The sequence below is a fragment of the Manacus vitellinus genome, unplaced genomic scaffold (genome assembly GCF_001715985.3).
Source record: "Manacus vitellinus isolate BGI_N305 unplaced genomic scaffold, ASM171598v3 scaffold_27_pilon, whole genome shotgun sequence".
Taxonomy (NCBI): Eukaryota; Metazoa; Chordata; class Aves; order Passeriformes; family Pipridae; genus Manacus; species Manacus vitellinus.
This window is the reverse complement of record NW_021940039.1, coordinates 6625141-6638029: the sequence shown is the minus strand read 5'-3', so window position 1 is coordinate 6638029 and position 12889 is coordinate 6625141. Positions and strand designations below refer to the sequence as shown.

The 12889-nt window shown below is 41.2% G+C and overlaps 1 protein-coding gene across 1 annotated transcript in view; it reads right to left on the bottom strand.

Annotated features, from left to right (window-relative positions):
- The window catches only part of CDK5RAP2 (CDK5 regulatory subunit associated protein 2), a 72231-nt gene that overhangs the window by 8870 nt on the left and 50472 nt on the right, over positions 1-12889 (bottom strand). The window contains exons 27-35 of the mRNA XM_018074319.3: positions 10938-10986; positions 10017-10192; positions 8754-8879; positions 4067-4183; positions 3608-3797; positions 3275-3396; positions 1687-1935; positions 730-819; positions 196-455 (exon numbers count right to left, since the gene is read on the bottom strand). Coding sequence (XP_017929808.2) covers positions 196-455; positions 730-819; positions 1687-1935; positions 3275-3396; positions 3608-3797; positions 4067-4183; positions 8754-8879; positions 10017-10192; positions 10938-10986 — 1379 coding nt within the window. The remainder of the gene's footprint in view (positions 1-195; positions 456-729; positions 820-1686; positions 1936-3274; positions 3397-3607; positions 3798-4066; positions 4184-8753; positions 8880-10016; positions 10193-10937; positions 10987-12889) is intronic.

Sequence of the window (12889 nt, the reverse complement as noted above, 5' to 3'; positions counted from 1 at the left end):
AAGATTGCTTAAAGCACCAGAATTAACTAATTTACCTGTAGCCTCATTAACTCAGAATCACAAATAAGTGCCTGCATTTAGATGAGGCTTGGACCGTGAAGGTCGAGGTGTCCTGAGCCATTCAGTGCCCGCTGCACAATCAACCTGGTTCTTCTTCTATAAATTCACCCTCCTTTAGCAGCTTTCTCTGCTTACCTTTACTCCAGGCTCCTGCAGCTTCGTACCAGTGATGTCTCTCAGGGAAATGTCCATTTCTGCCAGGACCTGCTGCCCCTCTGTGATGTGTTTCCTCAGGGCCTCGTAGTCCTCGATCAGCCCCAGCACGTGGCGCCCGTTCTTGTCCGCCCACACCCCGTGCCCGGGCACCAGGCGAGGGGTGCACGTGGTGTTGGAGCAGGAGGTGCTGCTGCAGTGGGAAGCACTGTCTACATCATCCTTAGGGGTTGGGAGTGTACCTGGGATAGAAAAATAGTGGACTTCTTTTATCCTTACGTGTGGAACCGATTTACACTAAACTTCTCTCAAACCACAGGTCTGAGGTACCGACAGTTACAGGATCACGGAATATTCTGAGCTGGAAGGGACCCACAAGGATTTTAAAGTCCAGCTCTTAAGTGAATGGCTCATACAGGGATTGAACCCACAACCTTAGCATTATTAGCACCAGGTTCTGACCAACTGAGCTCATCTCAGGGTCATAACTCACATTTAGGACACATTTGGACGTACCTGTTTTCCCCAGGGAAATGCAACGTCCACTCCTCTGCTTCTGCTGCTCACAAATGTTTCTGCTGGCAGCAGGGCATTTGCAAAGGTTTTCTACTAAAAAGTGAGAAGGAAAACTCTTATCAGTAGATGTTTACATCCATTAAAAAAACTTCCCAACTCTACTTCTGCTCCTTTTATTGCTGATGCTGCACTTGGACTCAGGAAGCAGGGAAATGCAGCCATGGATCTTCCAGTATTTACCTACTCTTGTATTTTAGCATCTATCCAAAGTTCTAGATATCTCCCAAAATAGTAAAAATACCTAAAATACCTCCTGAAGAGCATATTGTAATTAGCAAATGTAAGCTTCCCATTAATTTCACAAGAAGTATGACACTCTCCACACTACCAGACTAAAGATCTTCCAAATTCCCTAAGCACTTATGAGTAAAGATAGCAACCTAAAAACCTAATAAAGTCAGCTGTTGACATTCCAAGGAGTTTTTCTGGCTGTATGCTGGATGTATGGAAAGCTGTTACTATGCAGAGCACTTTAAGCAGCAAGGAAGAAGATTTTCATGCCCTCTGCATCCCATGTACATTTATATTGGAACAATAACCTGAGTGTCAACATTACATTTTCCTTGATTTGCTAAAACAGCATCACTTAAAAGTGATTGAAATAAAGGTAAAATATTTCTCAAGGGCAAAAAAGGGACAAGTGATTTATCCAGAGCCCATTTAGTGCATTTATTGATCATTCTTGGGTAATACATATTCACCCTTACAGACACTACAGAGCTCTGGAGTGAAAAAAGAACCCCCAGGTAAGGAAAATTTCACTTCACACCCCCTGCACGAACAGCTCTACCAGGAAGGGGATTTGGGTGCAGCTGATGTTGTATAAGGCTTTTAGAGCATCTTTAAAGAGCAAGGCACAGGTTCCACAGCACAACAAAAGCATACACAGCACAGTACCATTCACTCCTGCACAGTGCTGAGATCCTGGTTTGAAAAGACAGTTGATATTAACAGCTGACACTGATGCCACTTCCTCCCTCTTTCCTTTGGAAAGCTGTTCCTCTAATTTTTCATGCAAGGACTTGTTGGTCTCGATGCTCCTTTCCAGCTGCACCCGCAGACTCTGTATTTCAGTCAACAGTTCGTGTAAGTCAAGTGGATTATTCTGATCTTTTCTGAATTCCTCTGAGGCATCACATCTGGGATCTGAGATAATTTCAAAAGAAACACTTAAACATCTTTAACTATTAAAAAATATTAGCTACTAGAACGCTCAGCAAGTAAGTTATAGCCAGTGTTATCCTCAATATTAAGAATTAACTACAAGCAGCATTGAGATAAACAAAAAAGCACGTCTTAATTGCTTCTATCCAGGAAAGATTTAAAGAGCTGAAAATTATTTTTCACTTTGTCCATTAAAGCTACTAAGTCTCAAGCCAAAAGCTAAAAAATGTGATAAAAACAGAATGAAGAGGATTTAGAAAATCTGAAGCTCAGTAATGCACAGTCTGGGGAAAGAAAAGGAATGGGTAATCTCAGAGTACAGAGGAGGGATGAAGTAGAATTGGGAGTTTAATTTTACACACAGAATTAAAAACAAAGTAGTGATCACCTGGCAACCAGAGGAACAAATCTGAACATGAAAAAAAGCAAGGGCTGTGTTTGCCTTTTCACAGAAACAATTCCATGTATTCTTTCCTGCTGAAATCAAACTCATGAGGGTGTTCTCCAGACACCCTCCAGACACCCTGGGAAGGGGCTGAGCTACACGAGGAGGCTGCTGCTACTCTCTAATGGCATCACCAGTTCCACAAGAATCACTTCCACCCTGAGCCAACTTCGGCTTAAAGCCTTGTGCCAACAGGGCTCTTCTGCTGCAGCCAGGCAGGAAATCCAGTGGCAGCAGGGCATATTAGAGGAGCAGGGAGAAAAAAAATCACCTTTTACAAGAAGTTCCAATAAGGAATTTGCTGGATCTGGCAAGGGGAATGCAGCAATGAGCAGCATTCCACTTTTATCTCACCACACCAACAGCTACGTGGTGGCACAGCTTCCTTACAAGGGGTAGGAAGAACTCAGGTGAGCTCCAGTCCCCCTCTCACCTTTAGTGACATCAAAGTGGACTGGAAATTATTAAACAGCTCGTTCAGAAAGCAGTGCCAGCACTTCTCCCAGCCCCAGGGAGAAGCCATACCCTCACCTTCAGCCAAGAGAAAGCACAAGCTACCTGAGTAAGCACGACCTGTGAGGATGCAGCAGCAGGTACTTAGATGACAAGTAAATATCTAAGATTCCCAGGAAGCCTGAGCCACTAAATCTTCAATTCTTGTTTTTAGCTTAGCTAAAAGACAAAGGAAACTTGGGGTGTGTGCACTCAACATCTCAAACAGCCTGGCAGTGACACCAAGTAAAAAGCAGCATTTGATTAGCAAGTTGTCAGTTCTCTCTGCACAGCAGAGAAGCAGAAGCACAGAAACGGTGACCCAGCCCTACAAGGTCATATTCAGAGGGAAGGGTTGCAAGGGCAAATGTTGTGCATTTATACCTGTCCTCTTCCTTCTTGCTTCTTCCAGCTTTTCATACACCTTGATCTCCGTCCGCAGCGACTGCAGTAACTTCTCATTCTCCGAGATCTGATGCTGCTTTACATTGATTTCTGTTTGCAACCTGTTAAGTCCCAATAAACAGCTGAGTTAAATTCTTATTTTTTTTTTTTCAAAATCTAAAATCCATTCCTCTTTCCCTCCGTAATTCTTGCCTTGCCTTTTGAATACATCCATGCACCTCATTAATGTTAATGGCTATGGCTAAACACGTGCTTGTCACATTGACAATCTTCTTCTCTAAATGACTGTTTAAATGGGGACAGAATCAATACCTGTTTAATTCATTACGACTGCTGTAAATCTGACATGTCAGGTATCTGATTTCATCTTCCTTTTGGTAAATTTGTTTTTGCAACTTTTCGTTTTCCTTCTTGATGCACTCGTGATCCTCCTGAAGATGCTCAATGATTGCACTCTTTTTAGAAAGAGATTCTCTTAACTTTTCATTTTCCTTTTGTTTATCTGAAACAAGAAGAAACACAAGGTATCTGTAACGCCCCCACTAAAGCTATGGTTTTTAACTAAATCAGCTTTTTCAGAGACTATCAGAAAATAACAGCTGCTACTCTATTATTGTTAATCCCAGCTTGGATGCTTATGGTTGAGCATGGAATTTCAGGGGTGGGGAGAATGGTTAAGTCAGTTTAATGAGTAGAATGTGACTATTTTATTGTTTTCTGATCTGGGATGAGTTGCAGGCTACTCCTGTAAAGCACAGTTCACGTTTTTACCTCTGGATCCTTTTGCTAACATTGCATTCAGAACTTGATTTTGCTTCCTCAGGAAATGTATTTCAGAAGTGAGGGAATTATGCTGCTCTGAGCCATGGATAAAAATGTTTGCAGAACCTATAAATATATACATAAAAGATGATTTATGAGTCATCTCTAGGTCATTAAAGATTAAACTTTCCAGACAAGAACAATTTAAAAAATTGCAGAAAAACATGTTATGAAAGCTATTTCTCCACTATATATTTTGAAGGTTATCACTACAGGCTAAAAGGCAGCTCAGGTTAATGCCAAGTAATCCAAAGCCCTGAGCATCACAAGTATCTCTCATTGCTGGGCAACCATTACCAAAATTGCAGAATTATCCCCAGCAGTCTTTACCTATCAGTTAATATCCCAATAGGACAAAATACAGGAGTATTTTGTGACATTTCTATGACTTGAAAACTGTTGGAGGGTTTATCATATATTTTAGTCTTGCTCTGCTCATACTCCATTGTATTTAGTGAGAGAACAACTAGATTCTACCAACTAATCCACAGGGACTAATGCAGGAGTAACATAAATAGTCTGGCAATAGATCTGTTACCACACAGCCAAGAGTCACTGTCTTGGCCTCTGATTACAAACTGAGAACACATTTATGACCACAGGGATGAAGATTCATCCCTCTTAAATTTGTGCATCTAAAATTCAGATAACTGAGCCCGACTTGATCAACCATCAGCAGCCACAGGGAGGAACAGGCCCCTCCAGAGAGCAGCTCACCCCCTGCATCCTCTCCACACCTCTCTGGGGGTGAGAGCCCTGTTCTCCAAGAGCTGCACTTCTCTCCAGTGCCTCCATGAGAAGCTTTGGAAAACCAGCACAGATTTAGATGTCTAAATTTCAGAAAGATAAGGGTGATGAATCCTACCCTGAGGATCTTATTGTGTTAGTCATATGAATATAAGCATTAAATCCTGTATCCAGTCAGTCAAATTCCAGCCCAGGTACTCCTCATAATGTACTGTATTTATGTTACTCATCCCCCAAGTGCACTGTTACAGTGCAGTCTGGAAAGTGCCACATTCCACTCTCAAGGTGCTGCCTCTGAAATGCAAGTCAAGTAATTGTTATTGCCCTTTACAGCCTTCTCATAGTCAGTAAAACACTCCAGGACCCACTGGAATTAAAAGTATTTTTCAGTTGATTGGTTATCCCAGTATCTCCCGAGATAACTACAAGAGTGTCAAGTATTTGGTTAATAGAGAAATAACCAGCTGGCAAAAAAAATTAGCTGAGTGTATGAGGAGGATGCCTTTCAGCTCTGGCAGTTCAATTCAATTTGATGTGCTGCACTTCCTCTGAGTAATCTCATTTTATTGTAATCCCAATTGAAGCTTTTACCCACTACCTAACTGGGATGTAGTGTGCCATGATATGCACCTCTTGTCACTACTGAAAGACTCAAAGGCTCCAGAAGCCTGGCACTAATGGCATTTCACTATCTATATGTTAAAGAGTTGAGGCAGCTCTGTGAACTCAAAAGGCTTTTCCCTTTTCAGACTTTAACAAAGCAATTCAAGTTGAAGTGGCAAGGCTTGATGGTCTCATCTTGATTCTAATTTAATTTATTGCCCATCACCCAGCTTTATCCTATTTGAAAAGTTATGCTATCACAGTTTTACTGAAAGGCTTTAGAATATAACTAGTAGTTATCTTACATAATAAGGGATAATGTAGAGCCAGTGGTAATAGGGACACAATCCTGCAATTTGACCCACTATTGAGACTACTACTTCTGTGCAGAGCCCTGCTGACATCAATTACACTCTCCACAGAGGCAAAGGTCCATCTAACCAGAGGAAAGTGGAGCATCAGGGCCCACAATTGCAATACACTTGAGTTCTCATTCTGTTTTGTGCTGAAAAAGTGAGTGCTAAGGAAGCATACCTTGAAGGTTTCAAAGGAAACACTGACTGAAAGAAAGGCACTATTGAAAATCACAGCAAAGAGGAAGAAAATATTCATTCCCAGGTAAAGCAAAATAAAGGCATTGACAGATGAAGAGAATTCTGAGTAGATACAGTCACTTATGGGTTAAAAAAGCAAAAAAACACCTATTTTAATGTTAACTGCCATTAATAACATTTGAAACCTGGGAAACTCAAAATTAAACCTTTGATTTTGTTTTGAAGCCTAACATTTGAAATGATTGAAGCAATTATTTTAGTTCTACTTGCACTGCAAACCTCAGCTCTACAGGAACGATGTAGTCATTACCAGCACTTGAGTCATTTATAGAATACTGGAAGCCCAGAGGCATTTAAATACTTAGAGAATCTAAATATTAAAAATAACACGGTAAAAATAGTGGGCAGATGTGAGTATGTACATCCATATAATATTTATTAGACAAGAATAAATCTATGCAATTACTTCAGTTGAACAAATGATTCAGCATCATGAATTTAACAGGCTCTCATCAACAATTAAGTATGTTACAACTTGGCTTTCTGTTTTAAAGGACAACAAACTAAGGATATTAAGTTAAAAGTAAAAGTATTGAATTCATAGAATCACAGAGTGGTTTGGGTGGGAAGAGACCTTAAAACTCATCTCATTCCACCCCCTGCCATGGGCAGGGACACCTTCCACCAGCCCAGGTTGCTCCAAGCCCTGTCCAACCTGGCCTTGGACACTCCCAGGGATGGGGCAGCCACAGCTTCTCTGGGCAACCTGTGCCAGGGCCTCCCCACCCTCACAGGGAAGAATTTCTTTCTAATATCCAACCTAAACCTACCATCCTTCAGCTTAAGGCCATTCCCCCTTGCCCTATCACCCCATGCCTTCAGGAATCTGCCTCAAACTTCACTTGTGAACTTCTTTTTACACTAAAAGTCAAAGAAATCTCATCTATTACAAAAAAAAGGAGCATCATTATTAGAAGAGAGCACAGGCTTATCTGATCTCATGAAACAGATCTTCAGTACAGAGAGAAATAAGAAGGACTGAAAGTACATAGTAGCAAAAAGGAGTTGTTCTAACAGGTAGTTGTTTTTTTTCCTTTACTTTTCCAAATTTCTCCTCCATGCATTGGTAGATGTGCTAAGGCAACAAGAAGACAGATGGAAGGCATAAGACAGTTTATAAAGAAAATATACTTTCACTGCATTAATGGATGCCCTTGCCAGAATCTTTATGAAGCTGTAAAAGAGTTGGAAGTGTTTCAGTGTGGTTATTTCACAAGCACAGAATGCCTTTCCAGCAGTGTAAATACTTCATGGGTGAAATGGATGCTTTTTATCCACCTTTCCATCACTGTAAATTATCCCTGAAAGCAAACTGCCATGTGCAGGTTGCCTCCATTTAAACAACAACAGAAATGGATCATGGGGTGATGTAAAACATAATGAATCTAATGTCAGTATTAGTGAAACTGAGGCAAAGGAAAGTACATCTGTATTTATTGCCTGCTTTCAGTCTGAGTAATATTTCATATTAATCAATTGTCCTGTGGGGGGAATGTGGGAGAGTGAGAGCAAAGTGCAGGGAAGTGCAGGTACAGGGTGCTTCAAAGGTGCTCCAAAAGCATCCTTTTAGTGCAAGCTGGCTATCTCCTTGTGAAAAGTTTTAAACACAGATCAGAGCTTGGCTTTCAGAGATGCTGAACACCAAGAACAGAGAGCACTGCCTCCCAATTTGCATAACTATTCTTAGCATTTTTCATCCGCTGCTTTATATCAGAGTTTGGAATGAAAACCAACTCCGTGTTAAAATTTCCATCAGTCGCTGTCAGGTATTTCTCATTAAAACCTCATGGTGGCATTTTGTCCAGGACACATTTATCCCTCCAATCAACTCCAGTGACAAGCTGACATGGCCCAGGCTCTGTCTTGCAGGCATTTTGTCCCTGTGTGTAAACACAAGCTGGCTTTAGAGCAGTCAGAAAATTCCAGAGAAGGCATCTCCAGCTGGCAGTGGTGCTGTGCTGACTGCCCCAGGTGTACATGGGACAGGGGCAGGGAAGCTAATTCTACACAATTCCTATTTTGGATCAACAGCAGGGATGTAATTCAGAGCAAAGCATCTCCTTCTTTATTCAGACTGAAAAATTCATACTGAAATGATGTTGATAAAATGGGCTTCCCCTCCTGCAACTGTCCCTGGCTGGACATGGCTGAGAAGTGAAAGACGACATCCTAAAATACAAGAACATTGAAATAATAATGATATCCTGAAGGCACAAAAACAAAAAAGGGAAAAAAGCAGGCTGTTTGCTGGTAACAGAACTAGGAGGGTCTTTCAATTCTCTGTATGAAATTCAACCACAGCACCATCAAATGTTATAAAAGTCCCTGGCAGCCCTGTTCTCTGAGCAATGTGTGCATGTGCAGGTTTGAGGCTCTGTGGTGCACGTGTATCCCATAAAAGATTTGTGCTTTGGTACTGGGTACACTTCCAGCACTGGACTCAAGGAAAAGGCACATCAGATCTGTATTTATGCCACTCCACAGGCAGGGTGGGAAACCAGTGGCTGCTGAGAGGCTCAAAATGCAGCAGGACTCTGAGAAAGGCACATCATTTTAAGGGGTGGGGTTATTAAAAAAAAAAAAAAATCACACAAAACATTTCCAGCAGCATTTGATCTCTCAGGCTCTCATCAGAAAAGGTGGATTTCATTTCTCATGAAATAAATTCTTACCTTGATCTAGTTCCTTGTCTGTTACTTGTCTCTCAAGCTGCTTCCTCAGTCTCTCATTAGTTTTTATGGAGTATTCTAAACGCTGTCTCAGGATTCTAATTTCTTGCAGATGCTCCATTAATAACTCTAAATAAAGCAGGAGACCACTTCTTATTTTGAGCAAATTACTGTATTCTTTTACACTATGTACTCCTGCCAAATCTAATGGCTGTTAATACTAAAAGATGATACAGAGCTGTTAAAAATGGCAGATATTAAATATCTGACTCCACGACAGTCTTTTTTTTGTACAGTGCTCAAGCCATGCATTTAGTGACAACTCCTACTCCACATTTTAACTTAAGCAATATTCCAGTTTTAAGGCTCTTCAGATTTCTTCTTCCTGCAAAACTGGAGTAGATAACAATTTTATCTAGTTAAACATTCCCTGTACTGAGAAATGAATTCTAACTCTGCAATGCAGCTTCACACTCTGGCTCAACACACCAATCATATACATTTTCCCTTACAATAGGAAGCTCCCAGAGTAACTCAGACAGAAATTTGACTTTGACTTACCCAGTGCATACCACAATAAATAAATCTGTTGAATCAAGTTTCATTACTGTACCTTTTCCTTCTTGCTTTGCCATTCTACCATTTTTCTTCCACTGGCTGCAAGTTTCAGCTTTACTCAGGAGCTGATCTGTTCTACCTGTCACTGTCTGATTTGTCAGTTTATCCCTGTCACACACTCCTGGTTTACTCTGCAATATTTCTCCCTGAGCAGTCGGTGCCAGCTCAGACATTAAATTTTCATGGCTGCCGATAAAGTACTGCAAGCATCACTCGTGCTTAGTGAAACTATCCAGGTCAAACATGACACCACTTATTAATTATGCAGCACTTAACAATCCTCCAGGAAACACAACTCTGGCTTTCACAAAATTAGAAAATCTCTCTTTTTCAACGTAATAATCTCTTGACAATTGTCTATTTTGCCCCTATAACTTGTCTATTTAAGGGCTGTCTGGAGCACTGTAAAAGCTGAGAGTCTAAAACAACAAAGGCACAAATGATCACGGTTTATTTTGTCTCAAAACAGGAGGCAGCTCACATCCTTGCCATCTCTGTGTGCCTTATCACTGGAATTGTAATGATTATGCAAGGAACTGGAAAGCTGAAGCAGACAAACATTCTTCATTATTTCTTAATTAGTTCCCTAGTGTGTTATTCATCAGCTTTTCCCAATATCCAGCGAATCTTCAGTGGGAAAAACATTACCTGGGGGGAACTTGCTCGGCACTTTGCTGTGCTGGCCTTCCAGGTCACGCCTGTGCTCAGGTGAGCCAAGGGGAGACTTCTCTGACAAATCAAAGTCAGACAAGCTCTGAAGAGCAGATGGTACAGGGGACTCATCCTGCAGCTGCTGGTACATCGTGGCGTTCTTCTCGTTATCCCTTTTGTGCCAAACAAAACGGTTTTAAAATATAAAACGTTGGTTTTTGACTTTGGAAGCACAGACAGAGGGCTTGCTGTCAAATTCACAGGTAAAGCAAGGGAATTTATACAGGAAACAAACCACTACACATCAGAGGTCGTATCAAGACTGAAATTCAGAGCTCACTGAAGTCAGCAGGAATAAGCACTGGACCTCCAGCCCGCTTTGTATTTTCCAGCACCAGGTATTCACCTTGGTGTTCAGGGGACCTCAAGCTGCCTTGAACAGGCAGCTGAGGGTTTCTGTAGCACAGAAGAATCCCAGGCTGGCATAAAACCAACATATGCAGCACAACAACACCTGCTCCCTTCACCTTCAGCAGAAGGGGGCTGTGAGAACGAACCTCAGCTGTGCTGCAACTTCAGTGATCTGAGCCAGCCCCAAGGTCACAGGGAGCTCCCTGTCCCTCCTGGCAACCAGGATAATGTGTGAACATCCACCACAGTGGATCATGGCACAGGTATTGTTTGTTCATCACTGGAACAGTCCTGGTAGCAGGATGTTTCTTTTTCAGTATCTCAGCTTTTTGATGAGAAGTGGGGAAAAAAGCCTTCGTTTGTTTTCGATGGATATTTTATTAACAAATTGAATATTAATAAGCAAAGCCCTGCCAAAAAGCAAAACAGTGGAAGTTGTGCTACAAAACGTCCTTATCAACTTAAGAAACAACCATATTTTTGCTAAACATTCAGTTGCACTCTTACCTTTGAGCTAATTCATAAAGTATGGTAACTTCTGTACCTATTGATTCTCCTGCAAAGCAGAAACAGCTGATTAAAAACACATACTGAGAATTACAATTTTTTCCCCTCCATCTTACTCTATTTAAATATAGAATGGTAAATTAATGAGAAATTAGAGAAGTCAACAGATACTCACACGCTGTGTGTTAGTGTCAAATGCTGTACAGGAGTAAAACTATTTATAGCTTAGCAACAAAGCAGCATCTTGCTCTGAAGCTCAAAAAAAAATTAATAGAGACCACAGGTGCCAGATTTTACAGCCTTGGTGTTTTAGTTAGCACACAGATGCGAAATAATTGTGCTGTATGCAAAAGGATTAAGAGTAAATGCTTCAATAAAAAAATATATAAATAAAATGATATAAAAACAATTCTGTTGCACTTGGATTTTGTCCACCCAGCGTCATGTTAACCAGTAATTCTTCATAAAGAGGCACACACGGGATTTTGCCTGCAATGTTCTCTGTGGAATTGTGTGTGAGCACAAGCACAGTTTAGGGCAAGAGACCTGGACTCAGACACTAATTTGAATAAGGAAATGAGAGTTTCATGGTGTCACCTTGGCTCCCCAGATTTTAAAATTTTTGTGCAATTAAGCAAAAGTGGCAGGGAGGAGCTGCACAGCTGAAATTTCAGGGGAATGAACTGAAGGTCAGGATGGAAATGCCGAGACAGACGGTTGTTTATGCTGCTGCTTTACAGTCAATTCTTAGCACACTGGATGTTCTTTACAACCCTACAAACATCCTTTTATTTTAATGTGTGATTCAATGCAACACCATTGTGTTAGATATATTGAATTGTCTCAGTTGTCAGTGACTTTTCACAGTATATAGGATACCATCTGTTGGCTTAAAGGCATTTAATGTTTATTCACTACAGACTTCTCATTTGTAATGCAAGGAGTCTCTGCAGCCACTGAAATCGTTGAATACACTCAATCTTTTATTACCCTGCTATGACACACTGCCTGTAATACCTTTTTCTCATATAGAGCTGCTTTATATGAGCAATCAAAACTGCAACATGCTGCTGAGATCTTTAATGAAAGGCAGAACACAGATCATGGCATGGCTGGGCCCTGAATGGGGCTGAACAAAGTCATCTTCCAGAGCCAATTCCAGGAGGATGTGGGGGTCAGGGTCCCTATTTCAGGTGCCTCAAGTGTTTTGCTGAAGGTGTAATTCCTGCTGCTGACATCTGTGGAAGTATTGCTGGTTGTCTGGGTCAGCAAGAGAAACACTTGCAATGTCAGGAAAAGGTTTTTCTTGCTGAATTACTCATGATAACGTCCCTTTTCCATCACTTTCCTGCTAACCTTCTTTAAACTACAGACTGAAGGCAATATGCAGGATTATAATCTTCCTTCAGGTGACCAATGTCAATTGTGATGCTCATTTTCCCACACATGATTGCATTTTAGCTCTCTGTCATGAAAGACAGTGTGTATTTCCTAACCAATCAGACTATTGGCAGCAAGATACAGGTCCCTTGGGCAAATCATAGAATAATTTAGGTTGGAAAAGACCTCTTAGACCATTGAGTCCAACTGGCCACCCAGCACTGCAAAGCCCAGCACTAACCCATGTCCCCAAGTGTCTTCACCAGAGTCAGCTAGGCTTGAAACAGGAAATCCTGAAGCTAGGTGCAACAAAACTTTTATCAAACTAAATATAACCACTGTATTTTGGACAGTTAAAATATGCTTGTGTTAAGATAAACAGCTCCAAATAACAGGTGTCAAGAGAGAGCACAATCACAAAAGTAAAATCCAGCCATGGGGTAATGGTCATAAACTAAAACCCAAGAAGTTCCACCTCAACATGGGAAAGAACTTCTTTCCACTGAAGGTGGCAGAGCTCTGGAAGAGCTGCCCAGGGAGGGCGTGGAGTCTCCCTCTCTGGAGACATTCCA